At 43.7% G+C, this 13,253-nt stretch overlaps 1 protein-coding gene across 3 annotated transcripts in view; it reads left to right on the plus strand.

Moving 5' to 3' along the window:
* The window catches only part of ARFGEF3 (ARFGEF family member 3), a 188,386-nt gene that overhangs the window by 111,826 nt on the left and 63,307 nt on the right, over positions 1–13,253 (plus strand). For all 3 annotated transcript variants that reach the window (XM_022557697.3, XM_022557705.3, XM_089922040.1), the window contains 3 exons: positions 7,637–7,803; positions 8,879–9,044; positions 12,901–13,008. In XM_022557697.3, the coding sequence (XP_022413405.1) occupies positions 7,637–7,803; positions 8,879–9,044; positions 12,901–13,008 (441 nt within the window). The remainder of the gene's footprint in view (positions 1–7,636; positions 7,804–8,878; positions 9,045–12,900; positions 13,009–13,253) is intronic.

The raw sequence follows: 13,253 nt of genomic DNA on the forward strand, positions 1-13,253 counted from the left end.
GTGATCAACTGTGCCTTCCCCTGAAATTCAGGGGTCTCTTGACCACAGGATATTGAGGTGCATGGACCTCCCTGGGCCTGTGCTCAGGACTAGAAAGGACTGACCCTGAGGACCAGCATGGAACCGTCAAAAGCCAAGATCACCGCTTGCTCTTCCACCACTGAGCCTTGAACGTGTGTTTGTCGTGATGCTTCCTACATTTGTCTACCCCATTTTTGATCTTCTAACAAATAACATCACACACAAATACAAAAAAAATTCTAGCCCAGTTCCTGGAACTTGGTAGAAAGGACTGCTGTGTTGTTAAAAGGGAGCTTAGGTATCTTTAAGAAGCTGATCAGATTGTCCTTTGTCAAAAGGACAAGAAAAACACTTTGATCCAGGTGTATTTAAGGAAGAACATTTTTTGATGTGAGAATGATCCAGTACTGTAGCAGCAAGCACCAGCAGAGATATGGCACTTCTAATCCTGGGCTGCTCAGTAACTCTCTGACCTACCTAGTGGTTAGAAGAGATGCATATAATTTCTCAACTTTCCTGACTGCACTGTGATTCTTTTTAAGGCATGAAAATACCGATTTTTAAGGCTACCCAACATTTTTTCTCAATATTTTTCTTTTTGGAATTAGATATAAAAATAGAGTTTGGATATTTGATTTGTGTGAAGGAATATACACACACACCAAAAAATCATGTTTCATTGAAAAACTAGAAAAATATATAAATACTCTTCTTAAAAATTAGGGCTTCCCTGGTGGCGCAGTGGTTGAGAGTCCGCCTGCCGATGCAGGGGACACGGGTCCGTGCCCTGGTCCGGGAAGATCCCACATGCCGCGGAGCGGCTGGGCCTGTGAGCCATGGCCGCTGGGCCTGCGCGTCCGGAGCCTGTGCTCCGCAACGGGAGAGGCCACAACAGTGAGAGGCACGCGTACCATAAAAAAAAAAAAAATTATATTTCTCCCTAATATCTTTTAATATCTTAATATCTTAATATCTTTTATGCCACCATCATTAGATTTTACATTCTTTTATTGAACATTCCCAGTGTATGTGTTTTGTGTATGTCTTTTTTGTTTCTCTCTTTCCCTCCCTCTCTCTTTCTCTCTCTCTCTCTCTCACACACACACGTGCACACACAAATGCTTCTTCAGTCAACATTTTTAGAGAAACTTCACTGTGCTATGTCCTAAGGGTGCAAGATATGCATGGTTTATCCTCAATACATATTTATTGACTGTAGATTGATGAACTTGCTTTTTGGTTCCTAAAGCTATGAATAGTTCATGTGCTGAGAGAATCAAGGGTAAAGCCTGAGTTGGAAGGAGTTTGGCAGGGCCTCTAACCCTGTGCCTCTTCCCAGCTGGAAGCATTCTTGCGGGGAGGAGCTTGGCAGCCTGCTCTGACCAGCTTGATGTCCCTGGTGCCAAGGCGGAGAGTCTGGCACCCATCAGTGATCCCCCAAAACAGCTGTGTATCAGATCACAGCACTGCCCCTGGTTGCAGTAATGATGGCCTTGAGTCATCAAGAAATGGTAAAATTATATTTAGGCCCTTCTATTTAAAGTTAAAATTATCCATACAAAATAACTCGGCTGCAGAAGTTTCAGCGTTTAAGTATGTAAGATTCAGCTCTCAGATAAATTCATGTTTACAAACAACATCTCCTAGTAATTCCAGATCAAATGAGTTGTCACAGTGGTAAACAATGACTTCCAAAGGGCCTGCCTTATTTCCTATGAGAATTAGGAAACATAATCCTAGCAAAGTCTTTTTACAAAATTTGAAGCACAGCCTCACATTTGTGTTTTCGTGTCTTTCAAATCAATACTTATTTGTAGCACGTGCACAACAACACTTTCGTGAATGTTTTATGTGACCAGAATGCGGCCCCATGAATGTTGCAAACTGCTCAACTTTAAGAGGTCTATAAAATGTCCCGTCAAACCCAACATGCTGTGACACTAATTTTTACATGTAGAAATCAATACATTGAAAAGAGACTTCAAAATCTTTCGGTTGTTTCCAAATGCAGTTTATGGTGATTGTCTCTAACCAAATTGTTAGGCATTTGTCTTTTTGATTCTGGTGACCTCCACAGCGCTTTTACCAGTTAGGAGTTGGTCTCTGTATCTGAATTACAGACCCGCCACTCTGTGGTCCTGCTGCCAATAAGCTGATTCTCTTCAGTTACCACTATGGTTTAGTGGTTTAGTGGCTCACACTGACTGTCGCGGTGGGTCAGCCGAAGCGACTGGATGCTGGGTCCACGTCTGGCCTTAGGCAGAGCTCTCCTTCCCTTGCACATGTCACCTCCAAGATGAAAGATGAGTGAAAGAGAAACATCTGTACCTGTGAGGCAAGGGGATGGCAGATTTCCTTTGTTCACCCAAGAGAAAGTTATGAAAGCCAAAATAGGAGAAGGGGAGAAGGGAGTCTCCCGGAGTCATAACCCAGATATTTTACTCATTATTAACTTCTGTGTCAAATGCTTCAAACCTTATTTTCCCCAAAACTTCCATCGAGCATTTGTCCCTGATTTGTTAGCAGGGTCTGCCCTCCTGGCTAAGGTCAACCTCACTTGGTATTTCTCAGGGGCTCCTGTCCTCCAACAGCTAACTTACAGTTGAAATGAGCCTCCTGAATTCCACATGATTCAGGGGAGCTTTTTCTTCGAAAGCAATTAAAGTTTCTTCTGGTGGGGAAGTTTGAAAACCTTCCGACAAACATGGGTTTTATAAAGATGGTATTGGATGTGAGCTGTGATGGCTGCTGCAATGCGTCTGATCCTGCATAGAACAAAGTGGCATCTGGGTAAGGTGCTCCTTGGGGACCAGAAAGCAAGAGCCAACCTCCCCCAGCCATTGACAGGGGCACGGGCACGTGGCTTTGGGATTGCTGTTCCTTAGACTGTTGGTGTTTGGTGAGGATCTTGAGACTGACTGTGACTAAGTGTGAGGCTAATTGCAAGCAACCTGATATTTATGAAGTACCAAATTCCGTAAAAGGTAGTAGAGCTAGTATGAATCTCAGTTGTGCAAGAAATATCTATTTATTTAAATTAAAACAAATCTGCCTCCAGACCTCCAGCCTGCCTAACTGGCCAGACATTTGATCTTTGCTAGCCCTCAGGTCCCCATGCCAGGGTAAAACTAGAAGTGGGAGCTTATGTGGGATCTGGATAGGGAGGCCCCTCACCTCTCACGTCACCAATGTGCCCCCGTTGTCCCACTTCACAGCCTTTCTGGGAGGTCCCATGATTTCTCTACCTCCCTGCCAGGGTGGGGCCTGGAATGTTCTGGCAAGGCTGGGGGCGCCCCTGCACATCCTGTGTCCTCCTCCGGGGTCCTGCCAACCCTCCAGGTGCTGCCAGGTAGCAGAGAGCCACAGACCTCCATCCCCTGCCCAGCCAGGGCATCTCCCTTCTCTTCCTCATTGCTTCCTCCTCCCATCACCTTCCAGAAATGGACCATAGTCTCTGGAAGAAGCTCTGACTTTGTGAATACGGAACCAGAAGGCAAGTATGTTGCCAGCTTCAGGTTGTGGCCCCATGATTTAAACACCCCAAAACGTGATAATGCAGATTTATCTCAGTATCTTTGTGGAAAATAGAAGGTAAAATACAGGTAGAAAATCTCGCCTCTACCAGTTAGGATTAGGTTTGTATGCATAGAGTAGGAAACTCAACTGATTACTTAAGAAAGAAAGATTCATTAACTTCCCCCTACATTGAGTCTCAGGTAGGCCGTCCAGTGCTCTGTGATGGTCTGGGACTCGGGCCCGTCCCGTCTTTGGAAGATATTTTGGCTACATCTATCAAACTTAATATATGTGTTTATTCTGCTTTTAGGAACATATCCCACAGATATTCTTACAGAAGTGTTATTTCATCATTTCATCCTTTTTCATAATTGAAAAAATATCAGTGTCTACCAATAAAGCATTAATTAAATAAATCACAATAAGTCATGCAGTGGCATATGCACAGTTGTTAAAAAAGAATGAGGCAGATCTATAAGTGCCAGTATCAAGAGATGTCTAAGGTATATTTTTTAGAAAACACCTAGTTGCAGTATAATGTATGTCATATGATCTCATTTGTGATTGTATTTCCACATAATACACAGAAGGAAGTGGGTCTTTTTGGGAGGGGCCTCATTGGGGCTTGGGAGAAGCAGGGTTGTTGTTCATATCGTTTATACCCTTCAGTACTGTTAAATGTTTTACATCAAGTATTTAATGTTTACTTTAAAAAGAAACATCACATTATCTTAGACATGGAAGGTACTTTTCAAGGTCATTTTATGCTAATCTTGTATCCAGTCTTGCACTGGTAACCAGTCAAACAGGTGATCCATCCTCCTGTTGCTAACAGTAAAGGACATCTTAACTATAGAGAGAGAATGAACTTTAGTTACAGATAAGTAGAGAAAAAACCAAATAGCCAGAATATGTTAAAGGTCGTAGTTACTATAATTTGTCACCCCAAATTCAATAACACTTCAGTGAGGCCAATCAGAAGGATGAATGAAAATAGAGGATCTGTTAGGAACATGATAGATTGGGATCTTTTCCCAACATTAGAAGCAAGTACAGTGTGGCAGAGTGCAAAAAGCCTGGAGTTTGGGCCCAAAAGACCTTTGCCAATTTCTAGCTGTATAACTTTGGGCAAATTACTTAACATTTTCAAGTTACTTTCCTCACTGGTAAAATAAAGTGGGGCATCTGATATATATCAAATTAATATATATATATATATATTGATACATTGATATATATTATATATCAAATGAAATAATGTATGAGAAGAGATTGGTTCTGGAAAATAGAAAGCATTTAATAAATTGCACCAATCATGTTATTTGCATTATTAATATCACCAGTGAACTATATCTGGTAAATCAAGAAAATTATCTTCCTTAAATTAATAGATTATAGCTTCTTTTGTTTTATTGTCAAATTTGCCAGTTCTTTGTAAGAAATTAATCTGCATAGAGATATACGCCAGTACCAACAGATTGCCCCTAACACATCTAACAAATTATTTCAGAACTCGGCATAGCCACCAGCGGTGACTTCCAGGGCCTTGTCACACCTCTGCTAATGATTTGGGTCTTCATGTCAGCAGACACATTAGCTTTTTTCACTTTCAGCATCTGAGCATGTGCTCAGGTTCCAAAACATATTCCAAGGTAAATAGTTGGTTTCAAAATTTTAAAAGAAATTATTACTGATGTCTAAGATCAAAGCCACTTGCAGATTCTTCCCCCCCCCGCCGGTTGCTAGACTCAAATATTCCTTTCACCTGTGACCCAGGGTAGTTAAATACCCAGCAGCACTGCGTGCTGCTTTCTGTGTACTGTGGAAGGAGACTGCGCTTGTGCTTTATCTACTCCAGAGAACTGGAACCAACCCACCAGGACCTTAAGAGGGTGGAGTATTCCTATGGACCATCAGGGCCAAGTACTCTCAGTAAAAGAATCTCGTAAGGCAGCTGCAAAGTTCTCACCGAACTCTATACAGAAGGCAAAGGGAATGCCTAATCTTTGCCTGCCTTGGTGGTTTCGTTGGGATAATAGACATACTTACTCCCACCAAAAAATGTTTACACTGTTCTCAAATAGAGCAGAGGTCTTAAAGTTTTCTCAGCTTTGAAAGCTTCTTCTGATTCATATCTTCTTACCAGCATATTCATTAAGAAGTTCACAGATATATAAGTAACCATTCCAGTTAGACATTTGTATTTCCCACTTATTTGACCGAGAATTTTTGCACTTCATGTAAGAGGCACATTTTTGATTACAGGATAATTTTAGACATGCTCTGAAGAGTATATAGGTGCGTGTCATGTGCATGCACATATTCAGGATGGGCTGTTTCACCTACATCCCTAAATCCAGCCTCAGAGTGTAGGAACAAGTGTAGCACTGGGGCAGACATAGTACCAGATGAGGAGAAGCAGGCTTGGGTAATTTTTGTCACCCCAAGCTGTCTGTGTAAGTTTGACCTAGGCATCAACTCTCTCTGGCTGAATGAGGCCATCTTTAGAGCATGAGGTATCATTGGTTTTTGTTTTTACAGTTAATTTATGAAAAACACAGGAGGCTTTCAAAGTGAAAACCATACTATGAAATATAAAAGAATGTTTCAAAACAATAGCTGGGGGGAAACCAATAACTTTTTTAATACATATTTTGAAACTTTCCTCATTGATTAACAGCTTTTATTGAGATATAATTCACATACCATGCAATGCACCCATTTAAAGTGCCCAATTCAAAGGTTTTTTATTTATTATTACACTATTATTTGTTTTAGTTGCTTCAGTGAACACTGGCATACACGTATCTGTTCAAATTCTGGTTTTCAGCTCTTCTGGGTACACTCCTAAGAGTGCAAAACCGCTGGGTCATATGGTAATTCCGTGTTCAGCTTTTTGAGGAACATTATTACTTTTAGAAAAGTTTGTACTTACGAGTTACTTCACTAAGCATCTTAAATGTGTATTGCATCTAGTCGCCATAGCAAACTTCTTCATTCATTCTTATTCATTCATCCAGCAAGTAATTTTAAAGGATCTACTATGTACCAGGCACTGTTCTAGGCACTGAGGTTCTCTAGTGAACAAAGTTCCACTCTCTTGTAGGTCTTACATAATAGTAGTAATGGCAGACAATAGACAAATATATATATTAATAAATGCCGTTAAGGCAATGAAGAAAAGCGCATGGTGAGGGGCAATATTGCAGAGGATGGTTGTAGGTACGAGGGATGCTATTTTAGATAGAATTAAAGGGGAATGTATGTGAAAAGCTGACACCTGGGCAGAGCCCTAAAAGAATCGAGGCAGGGCTTCCCTGGTGGCGCAGTGGTTAAGAATCCGCCTGCCAATGCAGGGGACCTGGGTTCGAGCCCTGGTCTGGGAAGATCCCACATGCCGCGGAGCAGCACCACAACTACTGAGCCTGTGCTCTAGAGCCCACAAGCCACAACTGCTGAGCCCGTGTGCCACAACTACTGAAGCCCGCGCACCGCAACGAAGAGTAGCCCCCTCTCGCCACAACTAGAGAAAGCCCGCGCACAGCAACAAAGACCCAACACAGCCAAAAATAAAATAAATTAGTTAATTTCAAGAAAAGAATCGAGGCCGCTAGTCATCCAGAGATCTTGGGAGACCATTCTGGGGAGAGGCAAAAATGCAAAGGCCCTGAGGCACATCCAGGCTTGGTGAGGTCAAGGAACAACAGACAGGTTGGGGTGGCTGAGGGGAGGGGCGGGGTCGGGTTTTTTTATATTGTGATGGGAAGTCATTTGGAGAGCTTGAGCAGGAGACAGGCAATCAATTATTCTGCCTATTTCTAGGTAAAGAAGGCTTTAAGTGATTTTACCAAAGCACCCGGTGAATAACAAAAAAGATTTTCCCAAGTAGGTTCACTCCGGAGTGCATGCTCTTCCGCACCAGTCTAGGGCGCGTCTCTGCCCGAATGCTAGTCCTTGCTGGCTGTCGTTGCTTTACAGAAATGCCCTCCGAGGTGCCCCTTCCCTGGGATTGGTTCGTGGCTCTCCGTAAGCGGTAAGCCGGACGTTAAGCGGGTCTTGCCAGGCGTGGTGTTGGAGGTCTCTGGGTTCTCTCCCACAGGCATGATGCACTCCCCGGGCTTCGACGGGAACGGCAGCCTGGGCTTGCAGATGCTGATGAACGCGGACAGCCTGTACTCGGCCGCGCACTGCGCCCTGCTGCTCAACCTGAAGCTCTCCCACGGCGACTACTACCGGAAGCGGCCCGTCCTGGCGCCAGGCACCATGGTGAGTGTGCGTCTCCGCCCCGCCACGCCGAGGACCAGCGACGGCGTCTGGGCTGGCACCCGAGCATCACTGCCACGAGAGGAATGGCCGGTGTGTTCTATCTCACACTGATCTGGAATGCGTGATGCCCGCGGGGCTGTGGAGGGTGGGCGGACGCGATGCCCAGGAACTGTTGTGCAATTTGCACGCTCGGTGAGCCGCAGAGCTACCCACCTAGCTCCAGGAGTAAAGAACCCCGTGTGCCTGGAAGGGGCTGCGTACCAGTGGCCCAGTAACTTCATCCAGTGGCATTAAACACACGCGTGTAAGACATATTCAGAAACGTAATCAGCGTGTTAAGTGACAGCAGGAGATGTGCGGAGAGTGGTCCCCTTTGCAGAAAATGCAGGCATGCTGCTACAAAAACCCTTCACTGAGTTCCAAAATATACCAAGACCCGCTCGGACCCAGAGCTAAGGTCACTAATAACAGAACACCTCCTGTGAGGTGATGACAGTGATGAGGATTCTTCGTGGTTGGCTCCCTGGCGTGAGCAGACCCCTCCGTGGCAGACCCTGGTACCAGTTCGAGAGCCTAAATCCATGGAGCGACATTAAGGGATCAGCAATCATTTGTTTGATAAATGATTGACAAATTGTATGTTTCCGAGGGTAAGTGGTGGCTTCATGAGTGTAAGTCAAGTATCTCTTGAGACACATATGTCCTTCAGGGAGGACATGCCACCTCTGCTGCTGATGGGACAGTAAGAAGGAGGTGCTCTGTGAAACATTTCTGTGCATTTTCCAATCCTCCCACATGTCAAAGAGCAAAAATATAAAATGTAGTATCCCTACTCCTTCTACAGGGTTTCTTAAAAAGATTACATAAATGAAAGGACCTTCATGAAGTTTGGGGCTTTTCCATTGCAGTTTCCGCTTCCCTCGCCACCCTCTGTCCCCCAGTCGACAAGGTTGTGTTTTTCCCATAAGCGGTGACTCAGTGACTCGGGACGGGAAGAGGCGGCAGAGGAACACGAGAGCCTGTTTGTTTGCAAGGGATCACATCTGGTCACCTTCTCGTGTGGTCTTCTCTGCAGAAAGAGTTCATGAAGCAGGTCCAGACCAGCGGGGTGCTGATGGTCTTCTCCCAGGCCTGGATCGAGGAACTTTACCACCAGGTTCTCGACAGAAACATGCTCGGAGAAGCCGGCTACTGGGGCAGCCCCGAGGACAACAGCCTTCCCCTCATCACCATGCTGACTGGTCAGTGGCTCCTTGCACGGCTCCATGGCACTCGGTGGGGTGGGGAGGGCCCACGCTTCAAAGCCGCTTTCAGGGAAGCAGTAGTGTTTCAAGCAGCACCCACAAAGCCCCCCTGGCAGCTGATGGCCGTTCCAGGGACGTGTCATGAGTTCACCTCATAAGAACGTTCTTTCCTTTTTCCACGTGGGACTCTGCAGGCTCACTGTGCCCCATTGGATTAGGAATTATTTAGCACCTATGTCTGTTGGGATAAAACTGTAGACCTCTTCTGGGGATATGAAGTACTGTCTGGGCGCAAAGCCCAGAATTATTCCTGGAAACTCTGACATGCTCATAGATACCCTGTATCATTCAGTGCTTCTGAGAATTTGCCAGTAATGTAAGATGATTGATTTTAAACTTGGCTTCATCCCCATTTCTTGTCGGTATCAGAGATCCTCCCTTCCCTTCCCAGCTGTACCAGAGTGAAAAAGAATGCAAGGGAATTGCCCGGCGTTAGGACTCTGCACTTCCACTGCAGGGGGCCTGGGTTCAATCCCTGGTCGGGGAAATAAGATCCCACCAGCCACGCAGCATGGCCCAAAAAAAAAGAAAGAATGTAAAATAGCTTGCCCAGCATCTTTTCTTTAGTGTCTTGAGTTTTTAGCATCCTATTTAACTATTGGAAATATCATATGAGAACATAAAGAGAAGTATGGGGTGTGGTCATAAGGCAACGTTTTGGCCAAAGCAGCCACTCATGGCTCTGCATGGCATAACTACAATTCAGGTCAAGATCGGGGAGTGCTCAAAAGTTTGGACTGGTCATCAGGAGCCTTAATAAATTTGATCCCAGTTCCCAGACTGGTTTCTATCTGAGTGATCTTTTCATGGCTCCCACTGATGCGATAAGTAGAGCATGGCCCTACGTGGACAGCTTCCCTGCCCTCTCTGTGGTGTGTATGTCCTCACACAGCTCAACACGGCTTTGCACCGGACAGGGCACACCAGCAGGAACCTGGGTCAGTCCAGCTGGGAGGCAGAATCTGTTGTCCCAAAGGATATGTTATATTGCCTATGGTTGCCACTCTTACAAAGGTGGCAGAGTGAACTACTGACAGGTGGAGATCAACACTGAGGAATTTGGGGGAAGGCACTATTTAGAAATCAGGCAGGGAGTCAGACATACAGTGAGGTCTATCCATAGCAGGCAGTGTCTTGGTCATTGTCTGGCATTTGGAGTGTTGGTTGCAGAACTAGGATGGAATTGGAAGCAAGACTGGGTCCCAAGCCTTGCGGACCATCATCACCAGACAAGTGACCAATTAGTATTTTATTAATCATGATAATATTTACATCCATTTGAAAAATAGGAATTCATATTTATGAAGACATTTACAAGACGTTTATTCAGTCTACCTGTAAACAATGCTTGGTTTCCGTCTCTCTGCACAAACTGGCTTCAGGTTGAGATTAAAGGTACTGTCCAGAGCTTCTAAGTGCCTTGAAATTTAGATGAAGGTCTTCAACATGCCAGCTTTAATTTCAATACCATAGTTTCTGCCAAAATTAATCTCTGAATTTCTTCCCTGAATCTTAATACAAGGAGTCATACAATAGATGTAAAAATGAACAAATAGGGACTTCCCTGGTGGCGCAGTAGTTAAGAATCTGCCTGCCAGTGCAGCGGACCTGGGTTCAAGCCCTGGTCTGGGAAGATCCCACATGCCGCGGAGCAACTAAGCCCGTGCGCCACAACTACTGAGCCTGTGCTCTAGAGCCCACGAGCCACAACTACTGAAGCCCGTGCACCTAGAGCCCATGCTCCGCAGCAAGAGAAGCCACTGCAATGAGAAGCCTGCTCGCCACAACTAGAGAAAGCCCGCGCGCAACAATGAAGACCCAATGCAGCCATAAATAAATAAATAAATAAATTTTAAAAATTGAACAAATAACAGGCTCTTCACAGGAGCCGTATTCGTCAGTCATCACTGTTAATCAGCCATCTCTTTTATAATGGAACGGTAAGTTCAATTGCTTCATCCATAGGGAAGTTATCTAACTTTAGATTAATGATAGAGAAACAGAGACTTTTCATAAGAATTCAACAGAATTACGTTCTGTGATTCTTTGTAGCAAATTTCAGGTGTGAAGTGACAAGTGAATTTGAGCAGCAATTAACCTAGAGCTTGGAAACATCCGTCTAATCTTTCCATTATGTGTAAGGAAAAGCAACAGCGGTAACCTGGTCATCAACACTGTACTACCTGTGGCCATTCCTCACGTCATGTCATGTCAAAGTATTCTATAGATTGTGGAATTTTAGCACTTAGATAAGCTTTGTGTTACTAGAATTCGTCAGCCCTTTACCTAGCACGTAGGAAACAAAACTTTGATACGTGGCAATTTCTGGCAAATGTCATTAGACCATTTGACCATAAGTCAAATTAATTTCAGTGAAACTGCTCTGTTCCCACTGTAGTAGTCCTATAGATTTCTCCCTGCCTTCCCTCCCACACCCAGTTTTACTGAGAGGTAATTGACATGTTAATCCCAGGTGTACAACATAATGATTTGATAACATGCATATATGGTAAAATGACCATCACAGTAAGTTTAGTTAACATCAATCACCTGTCATAGTTACAAATTTTTTTCTCACTGAGGTGAGAACTTTTACAATCCATTCTCTGAGCAACTTTCAAAGAGATGTGTTACCAGAAGTCTCTAGACTTCCTGGAGTTACTGTAAGAATCAAAGATACAATGAAATAATTTTCAAACACCATGCAAGTCTCACCCTACTGGGGTGAAGGTGAAGTTCTAAAGTCAGGGAATAAGCTTATGTTACCCTCTTCTCCCGTCCCCTCTGTGGTGCATTCACCTATGTTAGTTGTATTCAAATGCATATGCTTCTACTCCATGGTCACTCCTCCAATGGTTACCTCCTTTTTACTGAGGAATTTGGGGCCCAGAGAATGGAGTACCTGGCCCAAGGCTACAAGACTACTTAATTCAGAGGCAAGGCTGAATTGAAGCCCAGCCCTCTCAACCCAGGCCAGTCTCTTCTTACCAGTATGTTAAGGAATGGTTCGTTGAACTAATTCTGTAGATGAGAGTATATTTTAACAAAAATTTAAACAGGGTGAATTAGAATCCCATATTGAGCTGAAGTTTGGTGTCATGGAAGGAGACCTGGATGGGTGTCAGAAGACGTGAATACTAAGTCTAATTCCTTCCTTTGCCAGCCTCAGGATGTGGGCGATTTACCTACTTTGAATACTTATTTCTTCCTCTGTGAAATAAGGAAAGGTAATACCTACCCTGCCTACGTACTTGGAGTTGTTGGGAAGATCTAATGAAAAAAATGTTATGTGAAAACACTTTGAAAATTGTAAGGTATTTTTAGTAAGATATTGTGCTTTCCAATCAGACTATATGATTATCTGACCAAAGAGGCTTATCCTCCTCTTAATTCTTTTGAGGAAGCTCTGAAAAACAGATCCATGTTGGAGTAACCTGTACATATAAAATGTGGGAATAATGCCACGATTTTGAATAAAAGCGAGTATGCAAAGATCAAAATATTCTAAATCAATAGATTTTCTAGCAACAGAGGTATCAGAGTTTATCTTTATTTTTTCAAATAAAAAAACGCATCAGCCTCACAGAAGAATGCTCTAGCAATGAAAGAAAACTGTACTGAATGGATAAAACAAAAATTTTAATATTCTGATAAAAGGTTGCTACATACTTGGTACATAACAGATCCCATGACTGTTTGTTGGGAAGAAAATGAATATTGTGGTAGCCATTTGTTTTTGACTGGAGTGTTCTTTAAAAAGAAAAGAAAAAACCTTGCCCTTTTTCCTTGACAGATATCGATGGCTTAGAGAGCAGTGCAATTGGAGGGCAGCTGATGGCCTCAGCTTCTATGGAGTCTCCTTTCACCCAGGGCAGGAGAATTGATGACTCCACAGTGGCAGGTAGTGACTTGGCTCTTGAGTTTATGAATATACATCCATCGCACGTGTTACCAGCAATTAAATTATTATGTGGCAGCTTTCTGTACTGACGTAAATGAATTAAGATTTCATCTTGGCAGAAAAATACCTGATGGAAGTTACTAGCATCGTCCAGCTGCTGGTGCAACATTCATTATTTATCAGCACAAAGTGAAACACAATCCGATATAACCCTTTCCATTGTATTTCCTGTAGTAGAATTGCAC

Source organism: Delphinapterus leucas, chromosome 12 (genome assembly GCF_059928025.1).
Source record: "Delphinapterus leucas isolate spDelLeu-1000000601 "Yukka" chromosome 12, BTC_Dleu_Yukka2, whole genome shotgun sequence".
NCBI classification, from domain to species: Eukaryota; Metazoa; Chordata; class Mammalia; order Artiodactyla; family Monodontidae; genus Delphinapterus; species Delphinapterus leucas.